Source organism: Oncorhynchus mykiss, chromosome 30 (assembly GCF_013265735.2).
Source record: "Oncorhynchus mykiss isolate Arlee chromosome 30, USDA_OmykA_1.1, whole genome shotgun sequence".
Taxonomy (NCBI): domain Eukaryota; kingdom Metazoa; phylum Chordata; class Actinopteri; order Salmoniformes; family Salmonidae; genus Oncorhynchus; species Oncorhynchus mykiss.
The window spans coordinates 22,066,497-22,080,960 of NC_050570.1; the positions used below are offsets into that span (position 1 = coordinate 22,066,497).

At 43.3% G+C, this 14,464-nt stretch overlaps 1 protein-coding gene across 4 annotated transcripts in view; it reads right to left on the reverse strand.

Moving 5' to 3' along the window:
• The window catches only part of LOC110521551 (breast cancer anti-estrogen resistance protein 3), a 97,045-nt gene that overhangs the window by 56,154 nt on the left and 26,427 nt on the right, over positions 1-14,464 (reverse strand). For all 4 annotated transcript variants that reach the window (XR_002473164.2, XR_002473166.2, XM_021599165.2 and 1 more), the window contains exon 3: positions 12,706-12,820. Coding sequence is in view for 2 of the 4 variants with exons in the window: in XM_021599165.2 (XP_021454840.2) it covers positions 12,706-12,820 (115 nt within the window). In the remaining 2 variants the exon portion in view is untranslated. The remainder of the gene's footprint in view (positions 1-12,705; positions 12,821-14,464) is intronic.

Here is a 14,464-nt window from a genome sequence, read left to right on the forward strand (position 1 = left end):
ATTCAATTCAAGGGGCTTCAGTGGCATGGGACACAAAATCAGCAAAAAAAGAAACGTCCTCTCACTATAACTCAACTGTGTTTATTTTCAGCAAACTTAAAGTGTAAATATTTGTATGAACATAACAAGGTTCAACAACTGAGACAAACTGAACAAGTTCCACAGACATGTGACAAACATAAATGGAAATATGTGTCCCTGAACAAAGGAGGGGGGGGGGGGGGGGGGGGGGGTCAAAATCAAAAGAACAGTAACAGTCAGTATCTGGTGTGGCCACCAGCTGCATTAAGTACTGCAGTGCATCTCCTCCTCGTGGACTGCACCAGATTTGCCAGTTCTTGCTGTGAGATGTTACCCCACTCTTCCACCAAGGCACCTGCAAGTTCCCGGACATTTCTGTGGGGAATGACCCTAGCCCTTACCCTCCGATCCAGCAGGTTCCAGGCTTGCTCAATGAGATTGAGATCTGGGCTCTTCGATGGCTATGTCAGAACACTGACATTCCTGTCTTGCAGGAAATCACACACAGAACGAGCAGTATGGCTGGTGGCATTGTCATGCTGGAGGGTCATGTCAGGATGAACCTGCAGGAAGGGTACCCACATGAGGGAGGAGGATGTCTTCCCTGTAACGCACAGTATTAAGATGGCTGCAATGACAACAAGCTCAGTCCGATGATGCTGTGACACACCGCCCCAGACCATGACGGACCCTCCATCTCCAAATCGATCCCGCTCCAGAGTACAGGCCTTGATGTAACGCTCATTCCTTCGATGATAAGCGATAAACGAAAAATCCAGCGACGGTGGGTTTGTGCCCACAGGCGACGTTGTTGCCGGTGATGTCTGGTGAGGACCTGCCTTACAACAGGCCTAAAAGCCCTCAGTCCAGCCTCTCTCAGCCTATTGAGGACATTCTGAGCACTTATGGAGGGAATGTGCGTTCCTGGTGTAACTTGGGCAGTTTTTGTTGCCATCCTGTACCTGTCCCGCAGGTGTGATGTTCGGTTGTACCGATCCTGTGCAGGTGTTGTTACAAGTGGTCTGCCACTGCGAAGACGATCAGCTGTCCATCCTGTCTCACTGTAGCACTGTCTTAGACGTCTCACAGTACGGACATTGCAATTTATTGGCCTGGCCACATCTACAGTCCTCATGCCTCCTTACAGCATGCACAAGGCACGTTAACGCAGATGAGCAGAGACCCTGGGCATCTTTCTTTTTGTGTTTTTCAGAGTCAGTAGAAAGTGTGAAGTTTTTTTGATTTTTACATATTATCTTTGAAAGACAAGATCCTGAAAAAGGGACATTTCTTTTTTTGCTGAGTTTATGTTAACATTGCCAAAGTAAGTGAAGTAGATATACAAATGTGAAAAAAACAATAAAAATGAACAGTAAACATCACACTCACAGAAGTTCCAAAAGAATAAAGATATTACAAATGTCATATTATGTATATATACAGTGTTGTAACAATGTGCAAATGGTTAAAGTACAAAAGGGAAAATAAATAAACATAAATATGGGTTGTATTTACAATGGTGTTTGTTCTTCACTGGTTGCCCTTTTCTTGTGGTAACGGGTCAAACATCTTGCTGCTGTGATTGCACCCCGTGGTATTTCACCCAGTAGATATGGGAGTTTATCAAAATTGTGTTTGTTCTCGAATTCTTTGTGGATCTGTGTCATCTGAGGGAAATATGTGTCTCTAATATGGTCATACATTTGGCAGGAGGTTAGGAAGTGCAGCTCCGTTTCCACCTCATTTTGTGGGCAGTGTGAACATAGCCTGTCTTCTCTTGAGAGCCAGGTCCGCATATGGCAACCTTTCTGAAAAGCAAGGCTATGCTCACTGAGTCTGTACATAGTCAAAGCTTTCCTTAACTTCTCTAGGGTAGGGGGCAGCATTGGGAATTATGGATGAAAAGCATGCCCAAATTAAACTGCCTACTACTCAGCCATAAAAGCTTAGATTTGCATAGAAACACTCAGAAGAACTGTTTGAATGATGTCTGTGAGTATAACAGAACTCATATGGCAGGCAAAAACCTGAGAAAAAATCCAACCAGGAAGTGGGAAATCTGAGGTTTGTAGTTTTTCAACTCTTGGCCTATCGAATACACAGTGTCTATGGGATCATATTGCACTTCCTACGGCTTCCACTTGATGTCAACACTCTTTAGAAAATTGTTTGATGCTTCTACTGTAAAGTGGGGGCGAATGAGAGGGGAATGAGTCAGAGGTCTGCCAGAGAGGCACGAGCTGGCCACGCTCATTCACGTGAGAGTTAGCTTGCGTTCCATTGCAATTCTGAAGACAAAGGAATTCTCCGGTTGGAACATTGAAGATTTATGTTAAAAACATCCTAAAGATTGATTCTATACATCATTTGACATGTTTCTACGGACTGTAACGGAACCTTTAGACTTTTCGTCTGCTCCTAGTGATCGCGCGTCATGAATTTGGAACACTGGGCTAAACGCGCGAACAAAAAGGAGGTGTTTTGACATAAATGATGAACATTATCGAACAAAGGTAAGTGAATGTTTATAATGCTATTAATGCTGTTAATGCTATGCTAATGCTACTGATGCTTCCAACATGGCGGATATCTGTTTGGCTTGATTTGTTGTCTGAGCGCTGTACTCAGATTATTGCATGGTTTGCTTTTTCCGTAAAGTTATTTCGAAAATCTGACACAGCGGTTGCATTAAGGAGAAGTGTATCTATAATTCCGTGCATAATAGTTGTGTCTTTTATCAATGTTTATTATGAGTATTTCTGTAAATTGATGTGGCTCTCTGCAAAATCACCGGATGTTTTGGAACTACTGAACATAACGCGCCAATGTAAACTCTGATTTTTGGATATAAATATGAACTTTACCAAACAAAACATACTGTCACGATCGTCGTATGGAGGGGACCAAAGCGCAGCGTGGTTTGAATACATTCTTCTTTATTGAAATGAAGAACACAAACAAAAAACAACAAAACGATTAAGACAACGTGACCGCTATATAAACAATGTGCAACATAACATAGACAATAACCCACAAAATACCCAAAGAAGATGGCTGCCTAAATATGGTTCCCAATCAGAGACAACGATAAACACCTGCCTCTAATTGAGAACCAATCTAGGCAACCATAGACCAACATAAACACCTAGATGAAATCAACCCCATAAATCTACAAAAACCCATAGACAGTACAAACACCCTAGAAAGAGACAAAAACACCCATGTCACACCCTGACCTAACCAAAATAATAAAGAAAACAAAGAATACTAAGGTCAGGGCGTGACACATACATGTATTGTGTAACATGAAGTCCTATGAGTGTCATCTGATGAAGATCCACAAAGGTTAGTGATTCATTTTATCTCTATTTCTGCTTTTTGTGACTCCTCTCTTTGGCTGGAAAAAGGGCTGTGTTTTTCTGTGACTTGGCTCTGACCTAACATAATCACTTGGTGTGCTTTCGTCATAAAGCCTTTTTGAAATTGGACACTGGCTGGATTTACAACAAGTGTATCTTTAAAATGGTGTAAAATACTTGTATGTTTGAGGAATTTTAATTGTGGGATTTTTGTTTTGAATTTGGCGCCCTGCAGTTTCACTGGCTGTTGACGAGGTGGGACACTAGCGTACCCTAGAGAGGTTAAGTTTGGGTCAGTCACGATGGTCAGGATTCAGCCACTGTGTACTCTCTGTTTAGGGCCAAATAGCATTCTGTTTTTCTGTTAATTCTTTCCAATGTGTCAAGTAATGATCTTTTTGTTTTCTCATGATTTGGTTGGGTCTAATTGTGTTGCTGTCCTGGTACTCTGTGGGGTCTGTTTGTGTTTGTGAACAGAGCCCCAGGACCAGCTTGCTTAGGGGACTCTTCTCCAAGTCATCTCTCTGTAGGTGATGGCTTTGTTATGGAAGGTTGGGGAATCGCTTCCTTTTAGGTGGTGGTAGAATTTAATTGCTCTTTTCAGGATTTTGATAATTAGCAGGTATCGGCCTAATTCTGCTCTGCATGCATTATTTGGTGTTTTACGTTGTACACAGAGAATATTTTGTGGAATGCTGCATGCAGAGTCTCAATTTAGTGTCTGGCCCATTTTGTGAAATCTTGGTTGGTGAGATGACCCAAGACCTCACAACCATAAAGGGCAATGGGTTCTATAACTGATTCAAGTATTTTTTGCCAGATCCTAATTGGTATGTCAAATTTTATATTCCTTTTGATGGCATAGAATGCCATTCTTGTCTCTCAGATCATTCACAGCTTTGTGGAAGTTACCTGTGGCGCTGATGTTTAAGCCAAGGTATGTATAGTGTTTGTGTGCTCTAGGGCAATGGTGTCTAGATGGAATTTGTATTTGTGTTCCTGGCAACTGGACCTTTTTTGGAACACCATTATTTTGGTCATACTGAGATTTACTGTCAGGGCCCAGGTCTGGCAGAATCTGTACCGAAGATCTAGGTGCTGCTGTAGGCCCTCCTTGGTTGGTGACAGAAGCACCAGATCATCAGCAAACAGTAGACATTTGACTTCATATTCTAGTAGGGTGAGGCTGGGTGCTGTTCTATTGCCCTCGTCAATTCATTGATATATGTGTTGAAGAGGGTCGGGCTTAAGCTACATCCCTGTCTCAACCCACAGCCCTGTGGGAAGAAATGTGTGTGTTATTTGCCTATTTTAACTGCACACCTTGTTGTTTGTGTACATGGATTTTATAATGTTGTATGTTTTTCCCCCCAACACCATTTTCCATCAATTTGCATAGCTGACCCTCATGCCAAATTGAGTCGAAGGCTTTTTTTAAAAATCAACAAGGCATGTGAAGACTTTGCCTTTGTTTTGGTTTGTTTGTTTGTCAATTAGGGTGTGCAGGGTGAATACGTCGTCTGTCGTACGATAATTTGGTAAAAAGCCCATTTGACATTTGCTCAGTACATTGTTTTCACTGAGGAAATGTACGGGTCTGCTGTTAATGATAATGCAGCAAATTTTCCCAAGGTTGCTGTTGATGCATATCCCACAGTAGTTATTGGGGTCAAATTTGTCTCCACTTTTGTGGATTGGGGTGATCAGTCCTCTTTCTCTCTGAAACACACACACATATGCCCCTGCTCCTCCACACACACCGCCCCATAGGGGAGTGATTTATGACTTCCTAGCCACACCCTCTGGGTTGGGTGGAGCCAGCAGAGTTGTCTCCTGCCCGGCCCCGGCCTCTGCCCCTGACCTTCCACCATCCTCCTTCTCACCCTCCATCCTCCCCCTCACCCCCTATCCTCCTACTGCCCCACAGCACTGAAAACTTCCCTCTCCTCTTCCCCCCTCTTTTCCTACTCTCCTCTTTCAGCAAAGCCCAGGATAGAGGACAGAGCAGCCTAACCCTCCCAACAACAGCCTTTGTTACTGCCCAGTTTCACTCCACATTATGTCATGGCAGCTAGAAACAAAAAGGTCTAAGTAGTGATAAATATCTTTTAATGTTCTTTGAACAAGACGTTACTGTCATTTGTCATTATACAGACAGTGCAACAGTGGGCCTATGATGTGCAATCTGGTCACATCTCTGAAAACATTAAAATAATTTGTATACAATTTTAAGGTAGCTAGTATCGTGTCTTGTAACAGAGGAAGTCGTGTTTGTCTTGACTGTGGTACTGAATACACTTTCCCCTGTCTTTGTCCTCTAAATATTCCACATTGTCTTCTAAATATAACACACACCCCAGTGTGTGTGTTTTTGTGTGTGTTCCTTCCTGACTCCCCCTGGCAGAGGATACCAGTACCATGGCCCCATGATTGAGAGCACAGGTCAAATCAAATCAAACTTTGTCACATGCACCGAATACAACAAGTGTAGACCTTACCGTGAAATGCTTACTACAAGCTCTTAACTTCTTTGGGACTGAGGAGCAGTATTGAGTAGCTTGGATAACAAGGTGCCCAGAGTAAACTGCCTGCTACTCAGGCCCAAAAGCTAGAATATGCATGTAATTGGTAGATTTGGATAGGAAACACTCATACGTTTCTAAAACTGTTTGAATGATGTCTGTGAGTATAACAGAACTCCTATGGTAGGCAAAAACCTGAGAAAAAATCCAAACAGGAAGTGGGAAATCTGAGGTTTGTAGTTTTTCAAGTCATTGCCTATTGAATGTACAGTGCCTATGGGGTCATATTGCTCTTCCTAAGGCTTCCACTAGATGTCAACAGTCTTTAGAACCTTGTTTGAGGCTTATTGGTAAGTAGTGTAATCGTAGGTCATCAAATGTATTTTCCAATGATTGCATGTTAGCAAGTAGAATTGATGGCAGTGGGAGTTCACTCGCTTGCTTACGGATTCTCAAAAGGCAACTCGATCGGCATCCTCTTTCCTCCATATTTTATTCATGCAAATGACAGGGATCTGGGCCTGTTCCCAGGAGAGAAGTATATCTTTCTCGTCGGACTCGTTAAAGGAAAAAGCTTCTTCCAGTTCGTGGTGAGTAATCCCAGTTCTGATGTCCAGAAGTTATTTTTGTTCATAAGAGACGGTAGCAGAAACATTATGTACAAAAGAAGTTGCAAAAAACTGAACAAAATAGCACAATTGGTTACGGGTATGTAAAACATCAGCCATCCTCTTCTGCGTCATCTTAAGTCAGGTGATGTTTGTTTTGTGTAACGTTATGCTAAATCTGCCACGGTGACTCAGGGTCAGGGCTCTGTGTGTGTGTGTGTGTATATATATATGAATGTGTGTGTCTCCACAGAAGCCTTCAGCACATGAGACCCAGCTGGGTCTTTTGTCAGGAGCAGTGCTTGATTTGGGCAGGAGCTCACCAGAGCTGAGTACCGGCACCTCAAATGTTCTACTGCATTTCCTCTTATAGAATATTAGCTAAAAAGTATTGTGGAGCTCCTGCACCTAAATATAAACAGTAATGGCATCCAACATGAGTAACGTCAACTATTTCAGTCAAAGTCAGGCATTGGTCAGGAGGACACACACACACAGAGACACACACCAGGCATACACTGGAAAGACATCTGTAAACAGACAATCTCCAGTTTCACTGCACCTGCCATGACTATACTCTAGATGAGTATACCTTATAACACCCCTCATTTGTCAAGATGTCAGGTATCTAAAAATGATTCACACATTACAAATATGAAACGTGTTTAGTGTAGAAATGTTACATAAACAGAATGGCATACTATGTGATGTAACTTCAATCAGTCAAAGTCATGTTCTTTGACATGAACCAATTAGAGAACACCAAGGGAACGTTTGGATGCCAGGTGCTATGCTTTTTTCCCCTCTGAAAAGATCCAAAAGTCGTGATCCATCCCATTTCTCACATGGTTGTAAACAAAGGAGGGCATTTCCAGGAAATCACTCCTCCACCCATTATTTGCTCTGAGTCAAGACCCTGATCTGTAATCTGCTGGTGGTTACTCACAGCACTGCCTGTTGATGCCCATTGACAGCCACCATGACTCAGGAGCCAGCCATCCCATGCCCATGAGCTGTCAATCATAACCAAGTTCCCTCTGGGAAAAATACAGTGATTTTGTTCTGTAAAGGGAAATGTTTTTGTACAGGGATGTACTGGATGTCTACTAAGACTGTTTCTCTAACAGTCTTTTCCCTATGCTGTAGTTTTGATCTGAGTAGAGAATAGTATGTAAACCTGAAGATGTTCCTCTCTGCCCAGTACCCAAGGCTGAGAAGAAGAACAGTTTATCAGCACATGTAAACTATCCTTGTTTTAAAGAACACCTCATTTCATAACTTTTAACGGGGTATAAATTCAAGGACGTGTTGTACTTCAGTTGGCATGGAATCCATTTCTTTGGAAGAGTGGATATTTAACCTGTGATCAAACAGATCATCCTAACTCTGTTGGTGAACACTCTTCTGATAACAGAACAACGTTAGTGGGACCAGGTTAAGCTGAGTATGACTCAACTACAACACCAACTCGTAAAATCCTCTGGTATTCAGTTATGACCAATGTTTGGTCCACAGTCTCCATGGTGGAATTCTCTCACCATGGTAACTAGTATTTTCCGTCAGGGACAAATAATAGCTCATCGGCATTTTGCTGAATTTCTGTTCATCTATCTTCTCACACTACTGACGACCTGTTAATTTATTTTATTATATTGAACCTTTATTTAACTAGGCAAGTCAGTTAAGAAACAAATTCTTTATTACATTGACGGCCTACCAAAAGGCAAAAGGCCTCCTGCGGGGACGGGGGCTGGGATTAAAAATCTATATAAATCGAATACAAATATACGACAACACACATCACGACAAGAGACACAACGCTACATAAAGACAGGCCTAAGACCACAACATAGCATGGTAGCAACAAAACATGACAACAACATGGTAGCAACAAAACATGGCAGCAGCACAACATGGTAGCAGCACAAAACAGGGTACAAACATTATTGGGCACAGACAGCAGCACAAGGGCAACTGTCAGTAAGAGTGTCTTTCAGCCTGTCACCAAGGGGAAGTCCACACACAGTGTGAAGAGGAATGCGCTGAGACCCAACAGCACAACAAAACCTATGGCTGTCAGTCAGCAGTGAGTGTTGTAAAAATAATGGATGGCCCTGTGTCAGTGACAATGCTGGGAAGCAAGGTGACTAATGCAGCAGGCTGGTGGATGGCCTTGGATTGGACACGCTGCTTAAACTTGGTTTGCGCTCACATTGCATGGTGACATTTGTCACACAAGCCTGGTTGATAATATACCTGACCAGTAATTTCTAGTTGGAGTGGCGTGTGACTGTTTTACAATCAGCTATCAGCATCAAGAAAGAGATAATTAGGACGTGTTATTTCAAACGGAGCTAGCTCTCTCTCTCTCTCTTTCTTTACGCAGCATGCCCATGCTGTTGACAATGGAGGACTGTGTTTATGTTGGTGACGATCATAGCTAGTCTGGTCTGGACAGACTGAACTCTCTCACCACTAACCGTCAAACCTTCCACTGTCCCGCCCCATGTGACAGAGGAGACACGGGAACTGGGACCACTCTGAGAACGCCCTCCTCAATCCCAACACATTGATCCCATGAAGTTTCAAAAGGCATCTTGTTGTAATGGTAGCAGGCATTGTTGTTATTACATCTGACATGTCAATCTCTTTCTATCCAACCCACAAGCATTTCATCCCCATGCTGTCATAATCTGGCTCTCACTATAGTTTCCATAACCATCCCATCAATCATGGCCATGTCTGTGACATTACGTTACCTTCAGGACCTGAGGGGTAATGCAGAGAGGATTGCTGTATGTCGTCATGATGAGATTAAATGATCATAGTGTGGGACTCACTGGGCAAAGACTAGTATAACATTGATCTTATACCTTTATTTATTGCAGCTAACTTTTTTTTTGCAGTGTTTCTAATTCTCATAGATGAAAGTGCTGTCTTTCAAATGCTCTTATCTGGGTCACAAGATGAGTTTGCAATTTCCAAAGGATGCCATTAACTTTAACAAATACTGTACATAGACAATCTGCCCTAATAGAAGGGAAGGCAGCATGCCAACTCTCCATTTAATGGTAGGCTTATACTACCTGCTCTCAGCGATACTCTGGCCTGTCATCTATGTCGATGCTGTGGGGTGACTTAAATGCTCAGTAAGGAATCTTATAGGAGCATTAGGAACAAGAAACGGGATGCATTATAATGTTTTTTTCCCAAGAAAAGCAATGTTATGTATGTTTAGAAGTCTGTAGAATACTAAAGGAATAGATTAATTATAACAAATATTATGAAAACATTTTAAAAGTCTCCCTAATCGAAAAGAGGATTTGTTTACGACTCTAAATACAAGGCATTTGAATCTTAGCCTGATACTAATAACATATATTTGGCTTGGAAACAGTGGGTTATGAGAGGGCATTTCACAAAAGTCATAAAGCATGAAATGACAATGTGCTTGAATGTTTAAAATGATGATAATTTGATTAAATATTCTCCGGTACTTTTGTGTACTTTTTAGCCAGAAGTTCTGAAAGTAGCACTCATGAGTCAAAAGTGGTCCCTGAAAATGGTGTACCACATCATATATGTGCACCATGTCATTGCTCTCTCTTTCGCCCTGCTGTGGGTTTATCAAGTGCATCTTGCTTGCTGTCACTCATATGGCGAGGGGCTGAAGCTCATTGGTTGAACTCAAATTGGTAAGGGGCTGGCCCATGTGGGGGAAAAATTGGGAGAAATGGCGCAGCACAGCTTCCAGAAAAACAGTCACTTTCAAATTAGGAATTTCGTGGCTAATTGGGGTAAAACAGTAATTCTGCTCATAGATTAAGCATGTATGAACTGCACATTGTCACAACCAGCAAACCGCCAAAGTTCCGGAGCTTGTCTTTAAATTTATCATATGAAAAAAACACCCAGCATGACTGAAACATTTAATCTACTTCTGTGGAACACACAGTACTGCATGGGAAATATGTTCAGTAGAAATTCAATGCGTTTCAATAGTGACAATTCCATTCTAATCGTTTTGAGGCAACTAATCCATCTGCTTTACATTACTGAATTACAATGTCGAATGTGTCATATTTGTCTCATAGAGCTCAGACTCCTCAAAGAGAAAAGATAACAGTCAGAATAACAGAAGGTGAATCTATTTTAGTCTGGCTAACACCAAACAAAGTCCTCCTGACTTCAGAGTCTGGAAAGGCTATTTTGATGTTGTCGGGCACGATGGTCGATAATGAAGGGGATGTGCTTTTTTTCTGATTGGTTCTCCTTGTCTCTTTCTCACTGAAACACCCACATGGACAGCCACACACAGCCCGTGAGCACCGCCCCCTTCCAATACAACTGTTGGATTTTCAAATCCAAACAGCATGAGGTACTAATACTTAAAAAAAAAAAGAAGAAAACATTCAAGCTCAGCACATTCAGGTGCACATTTCTGCAACAGTCTCCTGTCCAGACCAGTGTGTCACAGCTCCCCCTCGCTGTGAGTCACGTGAGTCACGTCAGCCACACTCAGTCTATTTAGCACTATCCCTGAATCCACACACCATGGACTAACACTCCCTGCAAGTTTGCTTTTCTGATCGTTAGTGAGAGATGCATTTAAACTTGTGGTGTGGATGGATGGTGCAACATGAGAATGGATGACCCTTTTACCACAAACCCTCTCAGGTGCTACAACAGGATTTACCAGCAGCCCAAAGCCACTTATTGCAGACACATAAAAACAAGAAGTGTCTTTTATTAGGAATGGAATATTGACAAAACGGCCTTACTAGAATGTTCTAAACCAAATCTTGGCAGTAGCCATAGCAACAGTAGGGAGTTGGCGTATAATGCATGAGTCCTCATCCCCACTTCTCTAGAGTTGATTATACACAGCAGGGCACCTGCCTCAGGGCAGTCACCACTGCTCTAACTCTTACAGCTGCCTGGGTAGACCCTGTATGTATGTGTGTGTGTGTGTGTGTGTGTGTCTGTCACAGGACACTGCTGAGGGGAGGATGGCTCATAATAATAATAGCTGGAATGGAGTGAATAGAATGGGTTCAAACACATGGAAACCATGTGTTTGAGGTGTTTGATACCATTCCATTTATTCTGTTCCAGCCATTACTATGAGCCCGTCCTCCCAATTATGGTGCTACCGGCCACCTGAGGTGTTTGTGTGTTCCACTGTGGTTGTAGGAGTATAATGCTGTGATATGTGCGGAAGCATGCCTTTGAGTGACACAATACCTGTGTTTACAGTAAATGAGACTGTTTTGATTTCCTCCTCTGTTCCCAGGACCATGATGCCTGTCTGTCTTATCTCAGTAATCCCTACGTGTTGCCATCAGCCTCCTGGTGCTTTCATGACTTATAGCTGAACACCTCATTAGATTCTCTTGTCTTTATAGGTGGCGTCAAGGGATAAGAATAGGAGAAAAAAAAAACTGTTGACTCATCAGTGACTTGGTGAGGATAATCAAGTCACTGGTGACTTTATTCACTCAGATGGCCAGGAAAAAGTCTCTAGCCTTTAACTAGGGCACATCGTTTTCCCTGGTGACTATAAGGAAAGTGTCAGCTACTATTCACCACAACACTGTTTCTCCGGAGGGGCCTCTCCTCTGACCCCTGGACCAGAAAGGTGGGGCCGTGGGGTGGCAGTGGCTGGTGGGAGAGTGCCGGGGGTCTTGTTCCTCACTAGGCCTATCCTCTCTATTCTCTCTATACTTCCAAACACATTATGGGGCCTGTGCTTCCCAACACAAACAGAGGACCGGACAGGGGGAGACAGCGGGAGGGAGGGCTGGGAACCAGACAAACAGGGCCTGAGCCAGTCTGTGAAAACAGCCATGATAAGGCTGTTTGGTCAGCCGTGTGAGTGTTGGAAGAGAAAGACACTTGTCTTGTTAAAGCACTTCCACTTTCCCTACTTTCACATCCAAACAAGTGTAAGTGCAGTGTGTTATAGTATGGGGCATATGCACGGCATATTGCATTTAGCAAACAACAGCTCAAAATGTATGCTGTAGTCTTGTGGCTTTCAAAAGGAATAACTGGGAATATTTCAGTGGGAATTACTTTTCAGGATTTGAGTCACAACAACAGTGACTCATAATGTGAACAGACCAACAAAGTATATTTTTCATGAACAGGTTTGGTATAGGAAGATAACTACCAGTGAGATGTTGAGCCACTGACCTCTCCTCCTCTCGCTCTCCTGCAGTATCTGGATGCTCGTGAGGAGGTGGATGCGGTGGAGGTGGTTACGGACCCCCAGCTCCAGCAGATCCAGCTCATTCAGATGCAACAGGTCCTGCAGAGATGGATGGGTGAAGGGTTAGGCAATATGAAGAAGGAAAGAAAGCCTGCAAATTACAAGCCCACGAAGTATACCAAACTGTACCACAATGCAGACAACATTTCAACTACAACAGCCTTCTTCGGGGGCTAGACAGGACTGTTTTTAGCCAGGCAGACACCAAGGACACCTTTCCCCTCCCTCCAAACTGAGTGTGTCCTCTCCTCCCCCTAATCTAGTCAGGCCAGCACCACACACTGCCTGTCATTACTGGGCTGCCACTCTGCTGCCAACGGTGCCCTTTCTTACACTTCAAACCAGGGGCTTGCTTTGGTTTCAAAACCATACATTCTGGGTGGTGTCTTCACAAACACCACCCTGTTTCTCTCAGTGTTCCAGCGTGCATTGTTCCCCAGCAAGACAAAACAGACAAGTTAAATGATAGGTTTGGTTAGAAGATATTTTCTGCTGTTTGGAACATGCCTTTCAGCTTGTGTTAAAAATACTGAAATATCCAAACAGAGAAAATTATTCTGCATTCATGTACTTAATGAGATCAGGGTTAGCTTACAAATAATTACAAATCATTGATAACGTATATTATTGATGCAAGTGAAGTGACCAAGTTCGCTTTAGTCACATGATAATAACATCATTCATAACGACACCGTGCAAAGTTCAAATTCTCAGCTAGGCTGTTTGCTTTGCCTTTATTGTCCCTGGTGCAATGGAGCAGTGATCTGGACCAGATTGTTTTAAGGCATCAGAGAGTTAGTTTTCCACCACAGTGCATTAGAGTCTTTGTCCCTGTTATCTGTGCTCTATCCCAGTGGAATCTCAGCCAGGATCTTTGTGATCACCAGGCATTCTTCTGCATTGTCCTGCATCTGTTATGTCGGGGGGTCGGGGGGTGGGGGGGGGTTGGAGAGAGAGTGAGAGGGAGCCCAGGCACAGCCAGCTTCCCAGGGCAGCTGGGCAGGTGTGTGTCTGTCTGGGTGCCCTATGCTGGTAAGGGTCCATTATCCCCTGATGGCTCTTAGGTGTACACTGCTTACCCAAAGAGGCCCCTAGTAGTTCCACACCCTCTTGCCCACTTCCTGACATCAATAGGCAAAAACAGCCCTTGGTCTGTCCTGAAGACTCTCCTATGCATTATCCGACCGTACCATATGTAGTCACATAAGTACCTTTAGAACTGACAGGCATTTCAATCAATTCCTCATGTAGATATTTGAATAGTTGTCTTTGTCTGGATTGTGGTTTGGTCTGGGTCGTTGTTTTCTTGTCTGGTGTACTTGAGACGACGATGGGCAGAGAGAGGAGCACCGGAGGGTCGGACTGACTTGCAGTTAATGTAACTCTGACGCTCACCAGCGTTAAAATGTGGTGTAGCAGAACTCGTCCCCAGGGGGTGAGGAGCAACTGCTGATATCTCCCCATTACTCTCATTACAAGGCGGTTATCAGGCTGCAGAGCCAGAAAGGCAGAACGCAGAGAGGAAGGCAGCCATGCAGTCATGCGTTTCCCCTCATCTCCATCACCTGTCTGAGCAGCAGTGGAGCAGAGAGACGTGACACACAATCTCCTGGCTGATTGATGCTCTCCAATGGTTGATAGAAAGGCATAAAAAAAGCATGTTTGTGTTAGAATTGTATCATA